General features: G+C 36.2%; 1 protein-coding gene across 2 annotated transcripts in view; it reads left to right on the forward strand.

Annotated features, from left to right (window-relative positions):
* The window catches only part of LOC140146287 (SANT and BTB domain regulator of class switch recombination-like), a 60,241-nt gene extending 39,772 nt beyond the window's left edge, over window positions 1-20,469 (forward strand). For both annotated transcript variants that reach the window (XM_072168078.1, XM_072168079.1), the window contains exons 14-22: window positions 339-462; window positions 1,052-1,204; window positions 2,899-3,065; window positions 4,195-4,318; window positions 13,273-13,469; window positions 14,024-14,091; window positions 15,599-15,687; window positions 17,147-17,235; window positions 19,490-20,469. In XM_072168078.1, the coding sequence (XP_072024179.1) occupies window positions 339-462; window positions 1,052-1,204; window positions 2,899-3,065; window positions 4,195-4,318; window positions 13,273-13,469; window positions 14,024-14,091; window positions 15,599-15,687; window positions 17,147-17,235; window positions 19,490-19,526 (1,048 nt within the window). In that variant the 3' untranslated portion in view covers window positions 19,527-20,469. The remainder of the gene's footprint in view (window positions 1-338; window positions 463-1,051; window positions 1,205-2,898; window positions 3,066-4,194; window positions 4,319-13,272; window positions 13,470-14,023; window positions 14,092-15,598; window positions 15,688-17,146; window positions 17,236-19,489) is intronic.
* The last annotated feature ends 373 nt before the right edge of the window (window positions 20,470-20,842 follow it).

Raw genomic sequence — 20,842 nt, forward strand, 5'->3', positions numbered from 1 at the left:
CTCTTCCCCAGTCCTCTATGTAAGACTCAATGGTATCTTCTCATTACACGTTCGTAGTAAGACTTGGCCGGCGATGACGCTTGCGAATTGGCTGTCTTCAACTGCGGTATAGCATGGTATAGGCAGTTTGTAGAGAGTGTCTTATCTCATTATTATAGTATCTCTGATGTGTCCTCAACAGAATGTGCTATCTGTTGTGGTGAAAATCATCAAAAGTCACCGAATTTGGCTATCAAGTGGTGGATTAGGCAACCCTGGGTATCTGTCGGGGTATCTGTCGGGGTATCTGTCAGGGTATCTGTCAACTAATAAACCTTGTCATCTCATTATATTTACAGAGACACCAACTGGGACATCAATGAGTTTGTATTAAGGATACGTAATGAGCTGAAAAGTTGGAGAGAAGTTTACTGGAGACTATGGGGTGTTGTTAACTGTCTGACTTGCTCAAGGTGTAAACAGGTTAGATACATATACATAGATACACTGTAATGTAGACGAAGATTCTGTAGTCTGTTTAGTCTACGGAATTAGAGGAGGAGAACCAGGACTTGACCGCCATCTTGATACAGGCATGGAGCTAAAATTGGGGGTATTTGGTTTCCCTTGGAATGTGTCTGAGGCAATCGTTGTCAAGCAATTGTGACATGGATGATAGAGACACACTTGATGCCACCTGCATGCGAAACCAAGACGCTTCAGATGACATGCAGAATTCTTTTTGTTCGTCTTCACATCAGCAAGGACCTGAATACCCCCAATTTTCTACCCATAGTCGTAGCTGATGGCGCTATTGTACATGGCTGTATGAGGAGTCCGGGTTCTCCTTCTCTAATTCTGTGGTTTCGTCTCAAGTTGAGAGTAACGCCATGTTGGATCTCGCAGTGGTAGTTTCGAATCGTGTGCACTTACCTAATCCTTCAGAGCATATGCACGTATGCATATTATTTGATTTGTCAATATGCATGCTTTCCTTTAAAGACAGTTTTGTTACACTGTGATGATATATAGTGAGGTGTTTAATCTGTTATTGTTGTCTTTGAATATGCAGGTGTTTGCATGTAGTGAGTTAGGTCACTGTTGCTATCACCCTGAGCCAGCCAAATTCAACTCATCTTTAGAAACCCACATGTCTAATGCTATAGGCATGTATGGATGCTGTGAACAATCAACACTCAGATTTGATCCCTTGGAACAGAATGTGGTAAGTACAAAAAACTCACATGTCTAATGCTATAGGCATGTACGGATGCTGTGAACAGTCAACACTTAGATTTGATCCCTTTAACGGAATGTGGTAAGTACTGAATAGCATTTGGACATTGTACACATTTTTCAGGTTTATAGTGTTAAGGTGGCACGCAGGATCACTCAAAGTGAAAGGAAATGATGCAAGGAATCCAAGTAGCATGGCAGATTTCTGCAAATATGAGCAGTTTTTGAGAAAAGTGCCAAATTTAATTTTCCATGGCTATTTTTTCGTCCACCATAACAACTTACTCTAAACTTCCAACATGATGACAGTTGAATATATGTTCTAAAGACACAAATTTATAGAAACAATTTGTCAAATTTTGAAATATGACCTTAAACTGTTTTGATACCTTAAAATATAACCAAGTTTGCTCGAAATCAGAAAAAAGTCAAATTTTGATCCTTTTTGACCCATTTTTAAAATGAAGAAACAAATCTAAAATTTGAGAAAAGCGTTTCTAAGTTAAAGGTGTTAGCAAAATTATAAAAGTAATTGGTAGCCTAATATTATAATGATGTTTGACATTGTAAATTGGACCAGGGCAGCGTTTCATAAGTTTCAACTTAATTTAATTCTTTATGAAATGCCACCCATGGTGTGTAAAACAAAATATGCTGCCAATGATAATAAATTTTAATTTTGTCAAAAACTTTTCTATTTTAAAAAGATTGGGGGGGAGCTTAGAACTTGTGAGCCTTTTATAATCTGTTAGGATGAAACATATTATATCTAAGATTTAGTGCTTGAAGGTCCCATCTGTACAAAGTTGTATGTAGAAATACACCAGGCACAAAAAAGAAACTCGTCAGTTATATTCATCCTTGCTGTTCAATAACTTGATAATTTTGGATTATTCTGAAATATACATTTTGTTAATTGGACTTTTCTTTCTCATTTGACACCCTGTTCGTGAACATTGAGCAAGAATTGACCAAGATATGCACCTCCAAACTCTCAAACCCCAAAATGAAAAGTTGCAATTTTAAAGATTCAATTGTGCCTGTTACACTGTGTGCTTTATTGATTGGCCCGTGGTGCTTGTGTGCAATACAACAATGCGTTCCCATTGAAAATCGTTGAAAATGCAACTTTTGATTTTGGTGTTTGAGGCTTTGGAGGCGCATATCTTGGTCAATTCTTGTTCGTTTTTCACGACCAGGGTGTCAAATGAGAAAGCAAAGTCCAATTAACAAAATGTATATTTCAGAATAATCCAAAATTATCAAGTTATTGAACAGCAAGGATGAATATAACTGACAAGTTTCTTTTTGTGCCTGGTGTAGTCAAATGTCTATAGGGCAGCTATTGCTGGTTGCAGGCGGTGATGGAAGCGATATCGCCAATTTTGAGGTCGCCATTGGATTAACACATAATCATGAAATCTTCACAAACAATTCTAAATTTGTTATGTGGTGTCAAAGCAAAATTATCTTAATCTAAAACCGTCGGGGTTCGACAAACTACCCCACTGCAAGTATGTTAATTTTCCATTTGTAATTGCTAACCGTGTATTTTGAATGGGGCTGTCAGCCCTGTATCTTCGCCAGCCTCATGACGTCACATGTTGCGCTTCCTATGCCGCCTGGCTGGTTGGGCCTTCTTGAACTACCCCCTCAACATACATCTTCATGTCTTGTTTTCAGGGTTGCCAAGTGAAAGACCACATAGCAACAGTCTCTGTAATGCAACAAGATGGTGACACTCAAGCATCACCTACACAACAGAATAGTAATGATTCTAGAATACTTGACATTCTGCTGCAGAGACGTGAATTTATCTGTATACCTCCAAGGTCACCAGAACCAGACAGGTGAGGTTGCTGAAAATGTTGGGAAATTTATGTGCTTTTGATAGATAGCACAATATCAGAAATTTTGTAAAATTATATTAATGACTAAGTAAAATCATGCATACCGTTAAAACTTGATAGATAGCATGTGTGCTTACTATGGATCGCTTTTGAAAACATGACATTGTACCAAAGTCTAGTTCTTTACCAACTGAACTAATGGGGATGAGACACAAATTTGCAGGTTTACTTATTTGTATCTAATTATGTGTATCAATGATTTGCTCAAAAACCTTTACACTTTTGTGGATGGGGCACTTCATGTTTGCATGTTTTAAAAGTGCTTGATAGTAAGCACATAATGCTAATGCTATCAAACTGCAAAAACAGTCATATATGTTCAGGTGAATAAGATGTAATTTACGATTTAAATCCTAACTCAAAGCATGCTGTCTTCAGCTAACTATAATTGATTTCAAACCTCAACTATTTAACCTTCAGATACTCTATGTTTAACTCTCTCCAGGGGGGTGTCGATTGCAGACGACAAGTTTCAATATTTTTGTAAAAATTCAAATATTTCAGAATTGTAAATTTTCATGACCATATTTGGAATCAGCATGAAAAATGCATTACTGTAAAAGTCAATATTTTTGCGACAAGATATTTTCGCGATTTTGACGATTTTGTAAATAGCCCCAGAATTAAATTTAGCGGTTTTGATATTGATACAATAGAAACCTAATGCAAAAGGTTATTTTCGCCAGTTTTTATTTTCGCGATTTTATGTCCACTCGCGAAAATAAGAACCTCGCGAAAATGTCTACTTTTACAGTATAATGAGTACAAACAAGCCCAGTATTCGGTCAGTGATTCTTGAGATAGCATTTGATATTCTGAGAAAATATCTCACAAGTTAGACTTTTATGTTGAAGTTCCTCTGGTTGAAGCCTATGGCTAGCATGCAGAGCATTAAAAACATTCATTCATTATGGTCTCAGATTCAAATAGAGCAAATTACTGCAGTCTATGAGACTAAAAAACTCTAGGAATGGTTCATTTGCTGTTAAAGATGGAATTTTCGTCATTTCACATGACTTAAAATTGCAGATGAAATAATTGTGTTAAAATTATACATTTATAATTTCAGGTTTAAAGACATTAATCTCTTCAGTGGTGAGGAGGCTCTCTGTGGCGTAATATCTGAAGGTATTGGGGTCAAAGGTCAATTACAGCACATTTTCCCAGATGATAACCTTCCATTGGAAAAGCAGGTACATGGTAAATTTAAGGTCAATTGTTAAAGGTTAACATAGGGCCTGCACTTTGGCTCGACATTTGAAAGGGGCGTGAATTCATTTTTGGATACGCCCCTATTATAATTAGGTAATACTCGACTCACACACATTCCCTATATTAATATGTATATACATGTACCACATGTAGTCAATCTGTCTGCTTTATCTGTATTGTGCCGTTCTTAAGCAAATACGGTAGTTAAACACGATTTCATCAAACATTATCAGTCCAAGAGAACGCCAAATATGGATCAGGAGTATTACATAATAATACCCTGCTATGACAATAGCTGCACTAGGTTAATCGTATAATCTCCTTATGTGGTTAGCATGGATGGGCCAGGAAATCCACAAGGTCAGCCAATGTATGTACATGTATTCGGTACATGTATCATATCTTTACAATGGGTGATAAATTTCTGGTTTGTTTTATTTCAAAAGCGCAACATTCGATATCTAAAGCTTGGTCCAAATCCAAGAGAAGAACCAACTCTAGTAATTTATGTGGTTTCAAATTATATCAGGCGTTGCCTTTTTGATAGAAATGGTGTTTGTTGATGTGCACAGTTTCCCATTAGATCATAACATGCTGTTGTACATCTAAGGTCAAAGGTCTTTTAATCCATATTTGGCGTTGTTCTGGGACTGATTATAACAATAGCTCTTTTACAGTGTGCAATCATCCCGGGCAATAATTGGGTATTATTGATTGGCTCCATACAAAGGAATTGAACCGGTGTCCTTCACCGTAATCATGGCACAATGCAGTGCATTCAATCAAACGTTGTCGTCAACCTATTTGATCGTATTGGTAGAGTTTAAACCTATACTTGATCGTATTTGTGCATTTGTTATGTGTGTGAGACGAGCTGTCGCGGTAGATTGCAATAGCTTGTAATCATGCTTTTGTTGAATGAATTTGAGTACTCCGCCATATTTACGGTATGATCGTCATAATCTAGGTGATTATTTGCATTGGATGTCTTGAATACGCTGGCGAGGTTGTGTAATAATCGGATTAATGCTATAACAGTAGGTGAATACAAGTTTTGAATATATCGCGTTGCAAAGCCCCATTCATCAGTGATCCCAGCGAAAGTGAAAAAAAAATCAAATTGTTACTTTTATAAACAATTTTAATGAAAAAATTGGCACAAAACCCAAGAAAAGCGGCAGTATTGACGAAGTTGAAGCCCCATTCAAATACATGTAGCTAATTTATATATACTGTCAGTAGGCCTATATAAATTACAGATTCACGTAAATGCATTATTTTTGTCTTAAATAGGCCTACACGGCTTAGGGCTGAACCACTAGCAGAAGACACCAAGTTGATGTTTTATGACCTTTGACATTCTTTTGTGGCGAGTGACATGGTCAGTTCAATTCACGCCGAGTGTCCTTGACAGGTTTAACTCTGCTTCGGTGGTCATGAAAGAATTCAAAAGATAACCTCTGCCCCAACAATCCCAAGCAATTGTCTGAAACTGCTCTTCGGATGATGTATCATAAGAACTCAGTCGTCAGATGATGATAGTCATATAATGACCAAAAGATTATTACTGACTATATCATTGAAGACTGAGTTCCGCAGTCTTATACAAAATCTGAATTTTGATGATTTTTACGATCGTCCGGATGAAAAAAAATCACTGAATGTGCCGTTAGTTTCCTCCTCTCCTTACACTGGCAATATGGATCAAAGAAAAATAAAGAAAACAAGAAAAAAAAGACAAAGAAAAGAAACAATAAAAGAAAAACAAATATGAAAAGTTCGAACAATATTTGGTTTATAAAATTAATGTGACCGTGATGAGGCTCGAACTCACCACCTTCCGATTTAAAGTTCAAGCGCTAGTGTACCAAATTCTGATGCCTTACCAAGTGAGCTGTGCTCCTGAGATCTGAAATAAAAATAAAATAATACACTGTATACTTGTGTCGGTAATTGATTTGCTCAAATTCCATAATGGTACAGTGCAACAGAGCAAAAATGCCCAAAATTTAAAAGCTATATAATTTATGACCACTATACACTACACATAAAAATACTAATACAAGGGAATTTCAACGTAAGAATCCAAACAATTAAATACCAACATGCACAGCTTTGTCCTTATATCACATTTGGGTTTTTAACAAAATGTTATCAAACCTCTACTGTGATTGGCAGCTGCACAAGGCATCTCTTTGATAGCTGATCATGGCCATCCATTCAGCAAGTGGCTACTAACTGACCTTGACAGGCTTGAATGAGCACTGTCATCTGCTACAAAACCATCACGCTCTAGGACCACACCACCAGGGATATAAAGGGATAGGCATCGTAGCTATTACGTAACACACCGAATGATGTAGTTTAACTCTAGACAATAGGCGCCATATTGCAGGAGGGTTAGAGTTCATAGAGGAAAGCGTTAAAGGTTAGTAGATTAGGTCACCCAGGCACATCACTAATGTGTTTCACGAGTTGTAATACCGACAGGTAAAAACATTGATTTTGTAAAATTCTCCCGATTTTTTAAAATTACTAAATAAGGTTAGTACTTCAAACCATTCTTTGATGAATCTATGCAATATGACGGTAATTTTTGAAACATCTAAGAATCAATCTTAAACATCTTCATGATATTCATTTTTTTGCGCATGGTCAAAGCATGCTCTTGCGCTATCCACAGACTATCCGTGGAAACTTCAAAGCAACGATCATGCGTTAATATTTACAAAATGGCGAATGATGTAGTTTAAGTCGAACAATAGCGTGACCGGCGTGACGTAGTTTTTGGCATTGTTCCTATATGCACTTTCACCCTCCTGACACCACTCTTCGCCATACATTCTCCCAGCCACATTTCCCTAACATAATATGAAATTTAAAAAAATAAATGAAATTTATTTTGTCAGAGGCGCCGGCGGGGTTCGAACCCACGCTGCGCTATAATGTACCCCTATACGATATTGACATAACACCAGCGCCTTAGACCGCTCGGCTATCAGGCTTGATGGTGTCATGATGAAAATTTAAAAATATAATCGCAACTTCATTACTTCAACATACCAAGTGACAAGCAAAGACAGAAAAGCGTTCCATATTTTGGAATTTTATTTGTTAAAAACATTAATGTGTATTAATAGCGCTCAATTGTTGATAACTACGTGTTATAAATGAGGCTATACACGCACAATAGTCGGGACAATAGTATCGATTTTGATTCACACGTGCGCTCTGAACTCGCCGTATACTAAAAGCATAGATTATCAATGTGGCGTGGCGTGGCCTACCATTTTCTTGTAGCTTCTTTTATACACGTCGATGTTTTCATCACTTATACAATTAACCCACATTAGACCCATAATTTTATTTCAGGAAATAAAAGATTAGATTACCATAAAAGCGAAACAGTAATCATTTGTTGGGTCTAATGTCATTTATACATGGAATTTTCAACGTTTTTTCTATCGCCATTCTCGCTCAATTAGAAAAATATTTTGGCGTATATAAAATTGAAATAAAATTCTCTGCCTCTTAAACGACATCAAATATGCCACAATTGGGTATCACGAATAGTTATATATGATGTGCAGTTAATATTCATATTTTCTTTTATACAGAGGATGCTTCAGTTTTAAAAGGAAAAATATTTTCTTGAAAACCATCTCACTCGGTTATTTTAAAAGGGTAACCACGCTTCCCTAGAATATGCAATAAATTAGCATTAAAATTTTTCTTATTCTAACAGCAAGTGTTTCTAGAATGCATTATGGCGAAATGTGGTGTTCTCTAGGACCTGGTCACTCCATAATGCTACAGCTACAGGGAGCACAGTACTTTGACAATGGAGTGAAAGACTATTATTATTGATTAGGCGCGGATTTTAAAAGTACAGCTCCTATGCGTGTATAGCAAAAAATTGGAATAGAATGTTTGGAATCATGTAACTAAAGTACTAAATGCATTCTGCAAAATGCGCTCTGACCAATTTATAAAGCATTTCATTAGCTTTAATTTGACATATTGTTTGACATATTTGGAATTATGGTAAATCATTAAATAAAATATTTATTGATTAATCAATTATGTCAATTAATTAAAAATTTAATGCAAATATGCATATTTTCTCTGACAGAAATGTAGGATTTGACAAGAGCCATCTTTCTTGTAAGTTTGATTCTTATAACATACCGGCATCGTATTGCGTCCCGTTATAGTTGCAGAAAAAAATACGCGTGCAGGACACACATACGCACACACCACCACACACACACCCAGAGGATCGTACCGTTTTACAATCGTATAACATTCATTGGCGCTAGTAGTAGTAAATTTCAATTTTCTTTGCTTTACCTCACTTGTTCTGCTCAAAATTAAAAGGGGACATATCTAGCAGACAGTAAAAGCTTACATTTTATGGAAAATATGTTTAACTATTTGCTTAAACAGCACAAAACAGATAAAGCAGACAAATTTACTATACATAGGCCTATACATGTATGGTATCATGCCAGGGACTGTTTAAGAATATAACATTAGATTTATGATATTTACTTGAGGACTGTTATTTATCAAAAATGTGAAAAATATCAAATTTTAATAATTTGTCATAAAATTTGTATTATATCGTGAATTTCAAACAATGAAATTTATTTGATATCAGAAAGACATTCTTCGTATTCAGAATGCAATTCGATATGTCTGATGTGCTCTCATGTCCCACACAAAATACTATCGAAACGCTCAAAACGCTCATTCCAGATCCCTTAATTTGGTTCATTTTCTTTTCTTGTTTTCTTTCTTTATTTTTCTTTGATTTATATTGCCAGGGTAAGGAGAGCGAACTAAAGGCCCATTCAGTGATTTTTTGATTTTTTTTTCATCCCGACGATCGTAAAAATCATCAAAATTCAGATTTTGGATACTAGACTGCGGAACTCAGTCTTCAATGATAGTCAGTAATTTTTATATTTTGGACATTATTATGACTATCATTTGAGGACTGAGTTCTTATGATCCGAGGAGCAGTTTCAGACAATTGCTTAGGATTATTGGGGCAGAGGTTATCTTTTGAATTCTTTCATGACCACTGAAGCATAGTCAAAGCTTAGGATTATTGGGGCAGAGGTTATCTTTTGAATTCTTTCATGACCACTGAAGCATAGTCAAACCTGTCAAGGACACTCGGCGTGAATTGAAAGACCATGTCACACGCCACAAAAGAATGTCAAAGGTCATAAAACACCACTTTTGTGTCTTCTGCTATCTAAAGGCCTATGGCTGATTTTGTACCTTTCGTCATTGTCATAGATGTGCTAACATAGCTTGCTAGTGCAGTGGTTCAGCCGAAAACCGTGTATCTAAGACAAAAAATAATGCATTTATTGAGTCTGTAATTTATATACCGGTACTGACAGTATATAAATTAGCTACATGTATTTGAATGGGGCTTCAACCCGTCAATACTGTCGTTTTCCTGTTTTGTTTTTTTGCCATTTGTTTTCATCAAAAAAATTTATAAGCGTAACAATTTGATTTTTTTTTCACTTTCGCTGGGATCACTGAATGGGACTTTATAGCGCGGATTATTCAAAACTTGTTTTTACCTACTGCTATATAGTATTAATCCGATTATTACATAACTTTGCCAGCGTATTCAAGACATAGGTTATGTAGGGATAAACTGTACATGGGTATAGAAGCCCTGCATGCTTTTATCGATTGGCTCCAAACAAAGGATTTGAACCGGTGTCCTTCAACGTAATCACGGCGCAGTAGCCTACAGTCCATTCAATCAAATGTTGTCAGTGTGCGAGACGAACGATGTATAAATCTGGAGGTCACATCATCACTTATCATGCTTATTGTAAAAAGTTTGTCCAATGCATATACTGTGTGTATTGTTCCCGGGTATTGTCAATACAGTCAAGCAAACAGGTATTATATTTTGAAAAGGCCGCTATAGTATATTCACAGGGGTGTCTTGAATGGCCAATCATATGGGACATAATCAAATTGCAGTGACTGCTGCCTTTGTTACCACATGTCAGTCATCTTGTGATTATTGGACCATGTAAACCTGCAAAAAACGAGCCAAAGTGCAGGCCCTATGAGGTGAAAAAGTTAACGATCGTGATTCATCTATGGACACACATTTAAACAATAATAACTTTCCACCATCGGTTTTGAGGCCAAAGCGGGAAATCGGAGGTGTTTGTTTTGAGCCGAGATCATTTTCCAAGGGGAGTGCCAAATACACCTTATCATACATTTAACACAATCATATACTGTGTAAGCAAATGTAATGGTCTTTGCTCCCTCCAATTTTTCAGTGAAAAGTGGACAAAAATGCAAAAATTGCCATGCCATATCGTGTGTAAGCTTTAAACTTACATCAGTCAGGTCAGTGACGATCGCTAAATTGCATGAAAAAAGGTTATTATCCATCCAGCTCATTGCCTAATTATGGTAGAATTTCACCGATTTCATCAGATTCTTGTTTGACGATGCACTATTACGGATGTAATTTTGTTATATTTACCATGAAAATACTCATGTTCCGTGTGCGCCGCCATATTGAATTTGAACTGGGAAGTGAGCAATTTCTTCTGAAATTTGCCGTCTATTTTGAAGCTTTTTCACTGAAAATTCACTTGTAATAAACGCCCCCGTTTAAAAATGTAATGCCTCACGCGACGTTTAATACAAGCAATACGGTATTTTGATTTTGATAGTGTCATCACCACTCAAGGCAGTATCATAGTATAATTATGTGACCCGTTCTGACAAAACCAGGAACAAGTCACATTTTTTGACATTTCATGATTTGAATACAAATGTAAGCACAGGACAATAAGCTTTAAAATGATACCAAAATTATGTAAATAGCATAAATACTTTTCAAGATATGGATAATTTTGTAAATGTTACCTAGATATATTTGGTCAATTGTTATTCAAGTAATGGGCTAATTAGTTTTCTGCTTTACACAGGATTGAATAGGGATTATCATAGTTCAATTGTCAATTATTGATCAAATAAACCTCTTTTTTGATAAGTACTTTCAAGGATTTGAAAGTCCACTTGGTTTCAAGGTCAAATACCATGAAATTAAGAATTTCAAAATTTCATTTTTTATGGGAGTGTCATCTTTAAAGGCCTATATTACTCGAAAATATGGCTGGCGACTTGTTCCGGGTTTTGTTGGAGCTGGTCACATATTAGCATTCCTAACAGAAAAAAAATTATTAATCTATACATATTTTTCACTTGAATGTTTCCTTCCTAGTATGCAGCAAAATTTTGGCTGAAGGTATTGTCAAACTTTCAATGTAAAAATCAAGACTATAGTCAATTTGGGTTCCTCAAGACAATGACAAAGACAAGTGTTTAGAGGGTCATTCACCCCCGATCGGGGGTTAACGCTACCCCTGGTTCCAGGGGGCGCAGTATTAAATCGTTTGTGCTGACTGAGAGGACTGGTGTGTTTATATGCGCGATCAAAGGCAGTGCTTGTACATGTACGGAGTAACTGCGACTAAGTTCTGACGTCACTGTCTCGAAGAAACCAAATGGACTGTTAGTCCAAGATGATTAGTGTATAAGCCAAGATGTATCTTGTATGTAGTGCAACTTACAGAAAAGGTCAGATGCAAAAACCGATAAAAAGCATTTTCAAACTTTTAGAGTCAAGGCCAATATGTGACATGGTCAAGGGGAATGAGTCACATGTCGGCAATTTTGTATTAGAAGTTTTTTACATCATTTTTTGGCAGTTTACAAGTGCTACATTTGATGCAAACCCCATCAAAATCGGATATCTGGTTACCGAGTTATATTATGAGCAATTCATCAATGGTTGAAAACAATATAAAACAAAAGAATTTGACCACTGTTTTTGCCAATATCTCAAAAACAACATTAGCGACCTCCGACTCATTCCCCTTGATCATGTCACTTATCGTTTGCCCAATAATGGTAGCTTTGCATTGACACCCTAACAACTTTTGAAACAAATATTTGAAACTATTATCAAAAGTAGAATATTGTCAAAAGTAAAATATTGTGTTTGTTATTTTCTTTATATTTAACCTATATCTCATTATTAAGAAATAATGTGGTATATCGGATTTTGCATCTGAACATTATTTGAGATGTTTATCTTGTTGCTTTGCTGAGTTGATTTTGTTGCAAATTGCTTAGTTTGCATAGTTGCATTGCATAAGTATGTTTTTATTTCAGTGCTTTCAATCTTAACACTCCACCACCAGTGAGCTGCAAAGTTGATACCTATAGATTTTTTACTAGTTTGGTAACATAAACGTAGTAATTTTCACATAATTATGAAATTGTTTGTTAGGCGATTTTGAAATACTACCCATGTTTTTAAATGTGTGATTTTGAATGTTCTTATATAGACCTATAAATACAGACCTGTCATCTGTCCCTCATTTTGAGGGACTGCCTCTCATTTGGGGTTTTCCAAAGTGAAAAAGAGGGACAGTCCTGCTTTCTGAAAGTTTCAGTAATGGCAAATTTAAATGTAAGAACAGCAGAAAATGATACAAATTTCACTTTAAAATTTTGCTATAGCATCTCTTTAGTCTTTTGTGATAAATTTAGACCTGCAAAACATTCCCTGAATTCTGAAAGTATTGCACACCTCAAGTCTTTGAATTTGTTGGTACCTGGTTTGTGTACATGTATGTACAAGGTTTTGGCCTCAATGGCCCTCTTTCTGACTTTGGTAGGTCGGCAGGTCTGTAAATAAAGAACAAGTCGCGAAAAGGGAAGGTTTTACTCGCAACATCGGTTTGTCCATCAAAAATAGTTTTATGTCTGGTCGACCAGATTTAAATCAGATCTGAATTTCAACATACCCAGATGAATGAGCATTTACACAGTATGATTATAAATCTTGTTTTATATGATGATACAGGAACCACTTCCTGATGACCCCATGACCCCTGATGAAGACATGGAAACCACAACTGATGATGAAGTAGGCGATGATGAGCCAGCAAGAGTTAGCAAACACCGGCAGAGGATTGTAGCCAGGAAAGCTTCTAGTAGGGGAGTAGGGCTCAGGGAGAGAATAACACATCCGGTGCCGGTAGATGCAGGTTCAGGAATGAGGTAATGCTTGTACACAGAATTTATCAATATGAATAAATCAATTTGAGGTTAACACTGCTAAAGGTTGCCATATTGCGCCATTTACCTTGTAGAAAGGAAATATGGGAAAACGACCTTGTAGTATGCACAAGTGATCACCACACTTTTCGAATACAAGAATAGTTAGCTTTTCCAGTTTCAATGCAGAGTTTGTGTGTTTATTTCAAGAGTTTCCTTTGACAGATTTTTTATACCGTTGATAAATATTTTTCTAAATAGTTTGGCAAACATTACTGAATCAATCTCATTCACCCAAATTATAATAATTTCACACCCCAATTTTGAAGTGATTTTCATGAATTTTCTTTTTAAAATTTCTATTCTTTTGTGTATACTGTGTGGTATTGGATCACCCATCATTCAGACCTACCAACTAGTACGTTTTCCCCGTATTTCAAGGCCCCAACCAATAAAATCAAGTTTCGTGTTGGCATCTGTTTATGTGGCGTACCATCATCAGTTACAATCAGTAGAATCCAATTATTCAAGATGTTACGATAATCATTTCATTTCAGCTATGTGAGGAAGAAATGGGACACTCAGCGTTCTTTACGGTGGAACCAAGATGCTCAGAGAGAAGAAGGTTAGTGGGATTAGTCTTAGGCATCAGTTGTTTGGAGGGTAGGCCTATCGTGAAAAATCTAAACATTTTGCCTTTGGAACAAAAGCAAAATGTTGAGATTTTTCACAATACCTGACATATAAGGGATGCAAAGTTATGAACCAAATTCATAACCGTCACTTTTAACACCTCGCTTTACAAATGAGCAAGATTTTATTCTCTAAAATTATTTGAAATAAACAAATTTAATCACAACTTACATTTCGCCCTTCAAAACATCAAACAGGTTAAAATAGACTTAACCCCTAACGACCAATTTCAGCATCGTGAAATCACGCTGTGTGCAAATACGGTAGTTGGGCGGGTGTGAACTGTTCCGGTGCATAGGAGGCGCACACATCGAAGTCATTGTATCGCATAAACCATCGCTACATCACACACAGAAGTCATTGATAGATGTCAATAATTGCCATGATTTGAACACACTTATGGTGTGATACACGGATTATGAATGATTGAACACTACTTTCAAAATAACAAGTGATAATAATTGGTCAAATTGATTTTGAAGAGTCCCAAAAATATTCCTTCCCAAAATATAAAGTTCATATACTGTCAAAGTTACAAAGTGTTAATAATATGTAAGGTCAGGGGCCACCTAATATGAAAGTTTGTTACCAAAGTCAACAAGACCAGGGATGTAAATCTTCAGGAAATTTCCTGATTTCAGGAAATTTTGCTTCAATCTTCCTGTACAAAGTATAGGGAAATACACATTTTCAGGAAATGTTAAAGCAGTTTCAGGAAATTATGTCAGTGCTTGTTTTATCCCTGAACAAGACAGACTCAATGCTGACTTCAACATCATTCCTTTCCTGTTACTTAAAGCCATACTATAACATTTGCTGAGGAGGATGCCCTCAATATTTTTCAAAATTCTGTTTTTTTTACACGATTGTTATGTACTTTTAGTAAACTAACATACCCTGCAAAAATCAAGACTTGAGGTGCTGTAGTTTTGTCAAAATCCGAGATTTTATTATTATTACGATGGAAATAGTAGTCAAATGTGTACACGATGTGCATAACACAGTACGTACATGGCGTGCGGGCAGTCGTGACATATCAAAAGAGCAGACACGACTCGCGTTCGAATGAGTGACTCGCATTGGCAACATGTGCACTGGTCTTAAATAGCGATTTTCTTTGTATTGCCTCGTCTGTTTGGGCCCAAATTAAAAGAGGACATATCTGACAGTGAAAACTAACATTTTATACAAAAAAATACAATTCTATTTCTTATGGAAATGTTATCATATGGCTTTAACATTTGATTGCTGTTCTTTGAGTGTGAAGTAGTAGAAAGTGTCACAAAATGTGGACCAGTTTAACAGTAAAATCTCCAAAATCTCTCATCTTTGCAATTGCGTTCATGACTGTTTTAACAACATCATCATTGCTCTCATCAATTTAAAATTTAAAGCATAGCTATTCCATTGTAAGCTTTGTCCTTGTTTACTCATTTCAGACAGACAGCGGAATCAGTTGCTTGTTAGTTATTTAGTCAAGCAAAGGGCTGGACCAGTGGACAAAAGAGATAAGAGTAAATCGAAAGAGGTATGTTACAGTTTTTTGCAAAGACACTTCACTCTGCCTAATGGCAATTCAGGTCAACTGTCCCCCGCCACTTTTCAAAAGGGATTGATGCCAGTTCCCTCTGCCTAACACACAATAAGTCCCTTCATTTTAGTAATGCAGTGCTCAAAATAAACAAATTCCCTTTCATTGTGGTCATGTTATCCATTGCTCTCATGGCCATTATGGTATATGTGACCATCCATCTCAAACCGCTCGTAAAGTCGGCAAATTGTATTTCGAGTTACAGTGCAAAATGTGCATAAAGGTTGTATTAATATTTATGTAATGTTTGTCCTACATGTTTCTCATTTTAATGTCAGTCAAATGGCAATCTTTAATCCCATTGTTGAAGAGGATATGCTTATACTTATGTATATAGTAAATAGCTGTAGTCTTTGTTTGCTTTGGCCAAATCCTGTTCAAGTGGTGGGCTAACTAACAATCAACAATGAGAGGACATTCCTGAACCTCGTTGACTTGGGGATGATTTGAAGTGACCGCCAATTATGACAATTTGATATGTAATACCAGCGATGTGGAAAAAGAGAAATAACGTAGGCCCAAAATAATGTACCCTTTTACTGAAGGAGCAAAGTTTAACAAGCCATAACTCCGCTTCTGGATATTGTTTGAAGTCAAATAATATATCATTGTAAGCTTATGATATATATATTTTCTAAACACGGAAGAAAACAACATTGACCAGGGGCCGACTTTACGAGCGTTTCGATGTGGACGGGCACATATGTGACAAGATCAAGGGAAATGAGTCGGATGTCGCTAATATTGATTTTAAGATATTGGCAAAGAAAGTGTCAAAATTCTTTTGTTTTATATTGTTTTCAGCAATTGATAAATTGACATAACTTCGCAACGAAAAGTCATATCAACATGAGGTTTTCAGTTTCTGAAAGCTCTAGATGTCCTCTTTAGAAACATATGCAAAACTCATTTTCGACCAGGGTCGACATGTGACTCATTCCCCTTGATCATGTCACATATGGCCATGGGTTGTTACCATGTGAAATTGCTGCTTTACTTGCAACCATTATTACTTTCCTTAAAGGCCTCTAAATAATGCAAAACCTGGGCTAAGTGCACTTAAAATATGAAAAATTTTTAAATACCCGTAGGGTGTATGTTTTTTTGATTATGGTAATAAAGTCGAATAAATGGGCTATTCCGGTTGAAATCCACACTACCCCTTGGAAGATTTTGGAACTATCTTCCACAGGGGGGAGTATATTTTTCAAATGTAATTGGTCAGGGTTAATCATTTTGAAACCCATACTCCCCCTGTATTATGTCTTTACCTACATGTATATCTTCCACAACTGGAGTGAGTATTTGACTTTTGCCCAATGTATTCGAGGTATAAGAATGCTATGCACAATTAAAATGACTTTCACATTCTCCATTTTAAATCTTTTGTGTTCAGTATACAGGTGGTATCTATAGTCGTTTAGAAGCACAATTTCGAAGCAGTTTACAAGTCACTAAACAACCTCCATCAGGAGCTACTCAAAGGTGAGTGTATCACAGTCACACTTGCACGGTTCTCCTACACCTTAGTATGCTACATTGACACAACAGTATGTTGAATTACTTAATTTACCTGTAGTGCAGAGTGTCATGATCCCTCTGGTTTTAAGACACCGCCGAACCACATGAACAGAAGAAACCGTGAAGCACCATAAAAAACAATGACGGCTTGTGGCAATAATTTTTGCACAACGTACGTCAAAATTTACTTTTAAAAGGGTGAACTGTTGTTACGAACACAAAATGACTGGTGAAAAAGTCTACTAAATGACCTCAAAAGGTCAAGTCGTTTGTGAAAATTAAAGTGATGAAATTGCAACAACAACTGTCACCCTTATGAGTAAAAATACAGCTTTTTTTTTGCCAATGTCAGCATAGTGTCATTGGTTTAAATATTTTCCTATTGGAATAACACCACAGCTATTTCATCTTTCACAATATGTGTACATCCACATCAAAAGGATGCACTTGTCGGCTGCTATAGCTACATGTGTCTCATTTCACATAATAGTTTGGAATACATACGAGACTAATCTCAAGTGGAGGTCACTTCAAATCATCCCCATGTCACATGGTTTAGGAATACAGAGAACAATCCTTAACCATGTGACTTTTGGATCATTTGAATGACCTCCACTTGCAATGAGTCTGGTATTTGCTCCTAGCTATTATGTTAAATGAGACACATGTAGCAGCCGACAAATGCATCCTTTTGATATGGATGTACACATATAATAGTAATGGAAAGGGAAGTGCAAATGTTGGACAATTTTCGGCACAAATAATTTTGACAAAAAATGATATTACGGACATAAACATCATGTCCTAATTTGCATATCCGTTCCTCCAGCTAGTTCGTCCACACGATTGGCCCTTTAGTGATCTATGTATTATTTATGTCTATGATACCGCTACATGTGTAAAACATGTGCAAATTCTTTGAGAACCAAAACACTCATTTTTCATTTGTAAGCTTTTTTTTTGTATAAAGGGTGTTTACATTTACGGTTTACATATGTGACACGATCTGGTCCATGGGGGCCAAAGGCGGCAAATTTGAAACTGAGATAAAGGTAAAAATATGGAGTAAAAAAACAATAAAATACATAAGAAAATAGACATCAAAAAGCTTCATAATTTAGAACCAAGTATGCTAGACCTTTGGTGTTTTCAGTAAATGATAGCCTATTGTTTGTAAAATGTAATAATTACAGTAACTCAATTTTCAAAAATGCCTCCTTTGGCCCCCATGGACCAGATCGTGTCACAAATAAGTGTATGGAGAGGGCGGTCATTAAGGGGGCGATTACCTAAGTTTTCATTTAGTTATAGGCTTATAATAAAGAATTTTTAAGAGTGTTTTGTTAATCACAAAATCTTATACTTCTATCTCTTATAGAGTAACTGCTTTGTACCAAATGTGGTAGTGAGATACACTTCCATTAACATTGGTTATGATAGAAATTTTTTTCATGTTGTGCTTTAAGCTAGAATCAAGGAAAAAAATAGTTGGCACACTTGCGTGTTCTGTTTAATATGACCATATCACAACCCTGCATCCGATTTACACAGGTCTACCATGTATTTTAGGCAGACACTCCCCCTTTTATGCCACATTAGCCAACCCCCATCAATCAATTATGAGGGGTCTTGCTGGTCTGCTGCCAACAAGACATTGATCATCATTGTATTGTGTGGAAGGGAGATGCAATTGATGTTCCTATGTTAAAGTGTGCTAACATTAAAGGCCCATTCAGTGATTTGCTCATCCGGACGATTGCAAAAATCATCAAAATTCAGATTTTGGTACCTTTGTCATTGTCATAAATATGTAAACATAGCCTGCTAGTGGTTCAGCCGAAAGCTGTGTATTTAAGACAAAAATAAGGAATTTACATGAATCTGTAATTTAGATACTGACAGTATCTGAATTAGCTACATGTATTTGAATGGGGCTTCAACTTTGTTAATACTGCTGTTTGCTTTGTGTTTTGCCAAATTTTTCATTTCAAAAATTCCAAATGGCAATTTGAATGACTTATCCGTCACTTTTAAGCAATTTATAAACAATTTTAATTTTTTTACACTTTCGCTGGGATCACTGAATGGGTCTTTAATTTCCTTGATTGTATATTCAAACACCATGCAGACATGTGTATTTTCATATTAAAATGTTTACCTTCTATGATTTGCACCATGTCATGACCCTTGACCCTTTCCTGTTGATTTTTATTGCCAGGTCAAAGACGAGAACAGGCCAAAACAGAACTACTTGAAGATGACCCTGCACGATTCTGCTACCAGGTGATCCAAGGTCATGACCCATGACCCATCAGATCAAAGAAAAGAACAGGACATATCAGAACTACTTGAGGATGTCACTGCTATCTTCTGCTACCAGCTGATACAAGGTCATGACCCTTTACCTATCTGTCAGGTCAAAAACAAGGGCGGGACAAAACGAAACTACTTGGGGATGTCTTTAGCTGACCACATCCAAGATATATTTGAATAGACATCTAAATAGCAAGAGCAATCTCAAGAACCACTGAACCAATACTAGGCTTGTTTGTACTCATTGTAATGCATTTTACATGCTGATTCCAAATATGGTCATAACAATGTGCATTTCTGACATTTTTTAATTTTTTGAAAAAGAGAAAATTGAAACTCATCGTCTGCAGTAGACACCTGCATGCAGAGAGTTAAGCAGGGTTGTCAACTGTTCAGAATTGCTTGGCATGAGATATTGAACAGGGGCGTAACAGGACGGAAATAGTGTTTGCTGACTAAAATTATTAAAGGATTTTTTTCCCCGAGCGCTTGAGAATCTAAAAAAGGGGGATTTGAGATATAAGGAAATGTAAGAGCAAGTAAAATAGATAACATGTATATCATCCCCAGGAAGCACCCGGAAAGCGATTAACCTCCCTGCTGAAGCTGGCCCTTGATCTAATGGCTGGAATTTGGGCAGGAAGAGAATTCCATAATTGGGCTGTAGATGGTAGAAATGATCTACCATGGCTGACATGTACTTTGTTTCTAAAATTATTTTGATGAAAAGACATGTTAAGAAGTTCTTGGATGTCATTTATAAACACATTGCATACACTTTCTTCAAGCTAGGGGTAGGGCTTTGGGGAAATAACAAAAATATTAGGGGCCTCCCTGTTTTTATGTGTTGACACAGCCTTTGCAATTGCAATTTTACACAGAAATGAATAATAAATTTGTTACAAATTAACAAATAATAAGGGGTTACCTCACCAAATTTTGAGAAAGTTGGTCGATATACATGTTATTTATTTTACTTGGCCTAACTAGTCAAATATAAAGAACATAACAACAAAATATGTGCTGTTTTTTTCATCATACTTTCAAAAATATGCATTGTATTGTAGCTAGCATTATGGGACAGATGTTAGCAGCCCAAACATAAAAAGTTTGAATATGGTTTATATCACCTTTTGCATCTAAACTCTTCAAATACTGGGATCAATAATATTATCAGTGTCAAGATAGATGGTTCCTGCTATCTGATGTATGGACAAAAATAGATATTAACACATTAGACAATTAGATAATTTCTCCA

This window comes from Amphiura filiformis, chromosome 2, assembly GCF_039555335.1.
Source record: "Amphiura filiformis chromosome 2, Afil_fr2py, whole genome shotgun sequence".
NCBI classification, from domain to species: Eukaryota; Metazoa; Echinodermata; class Ophiuroidea; order Amphilepidida; family Amphiuridae; genus Amphiura; species Amphiura filiformis.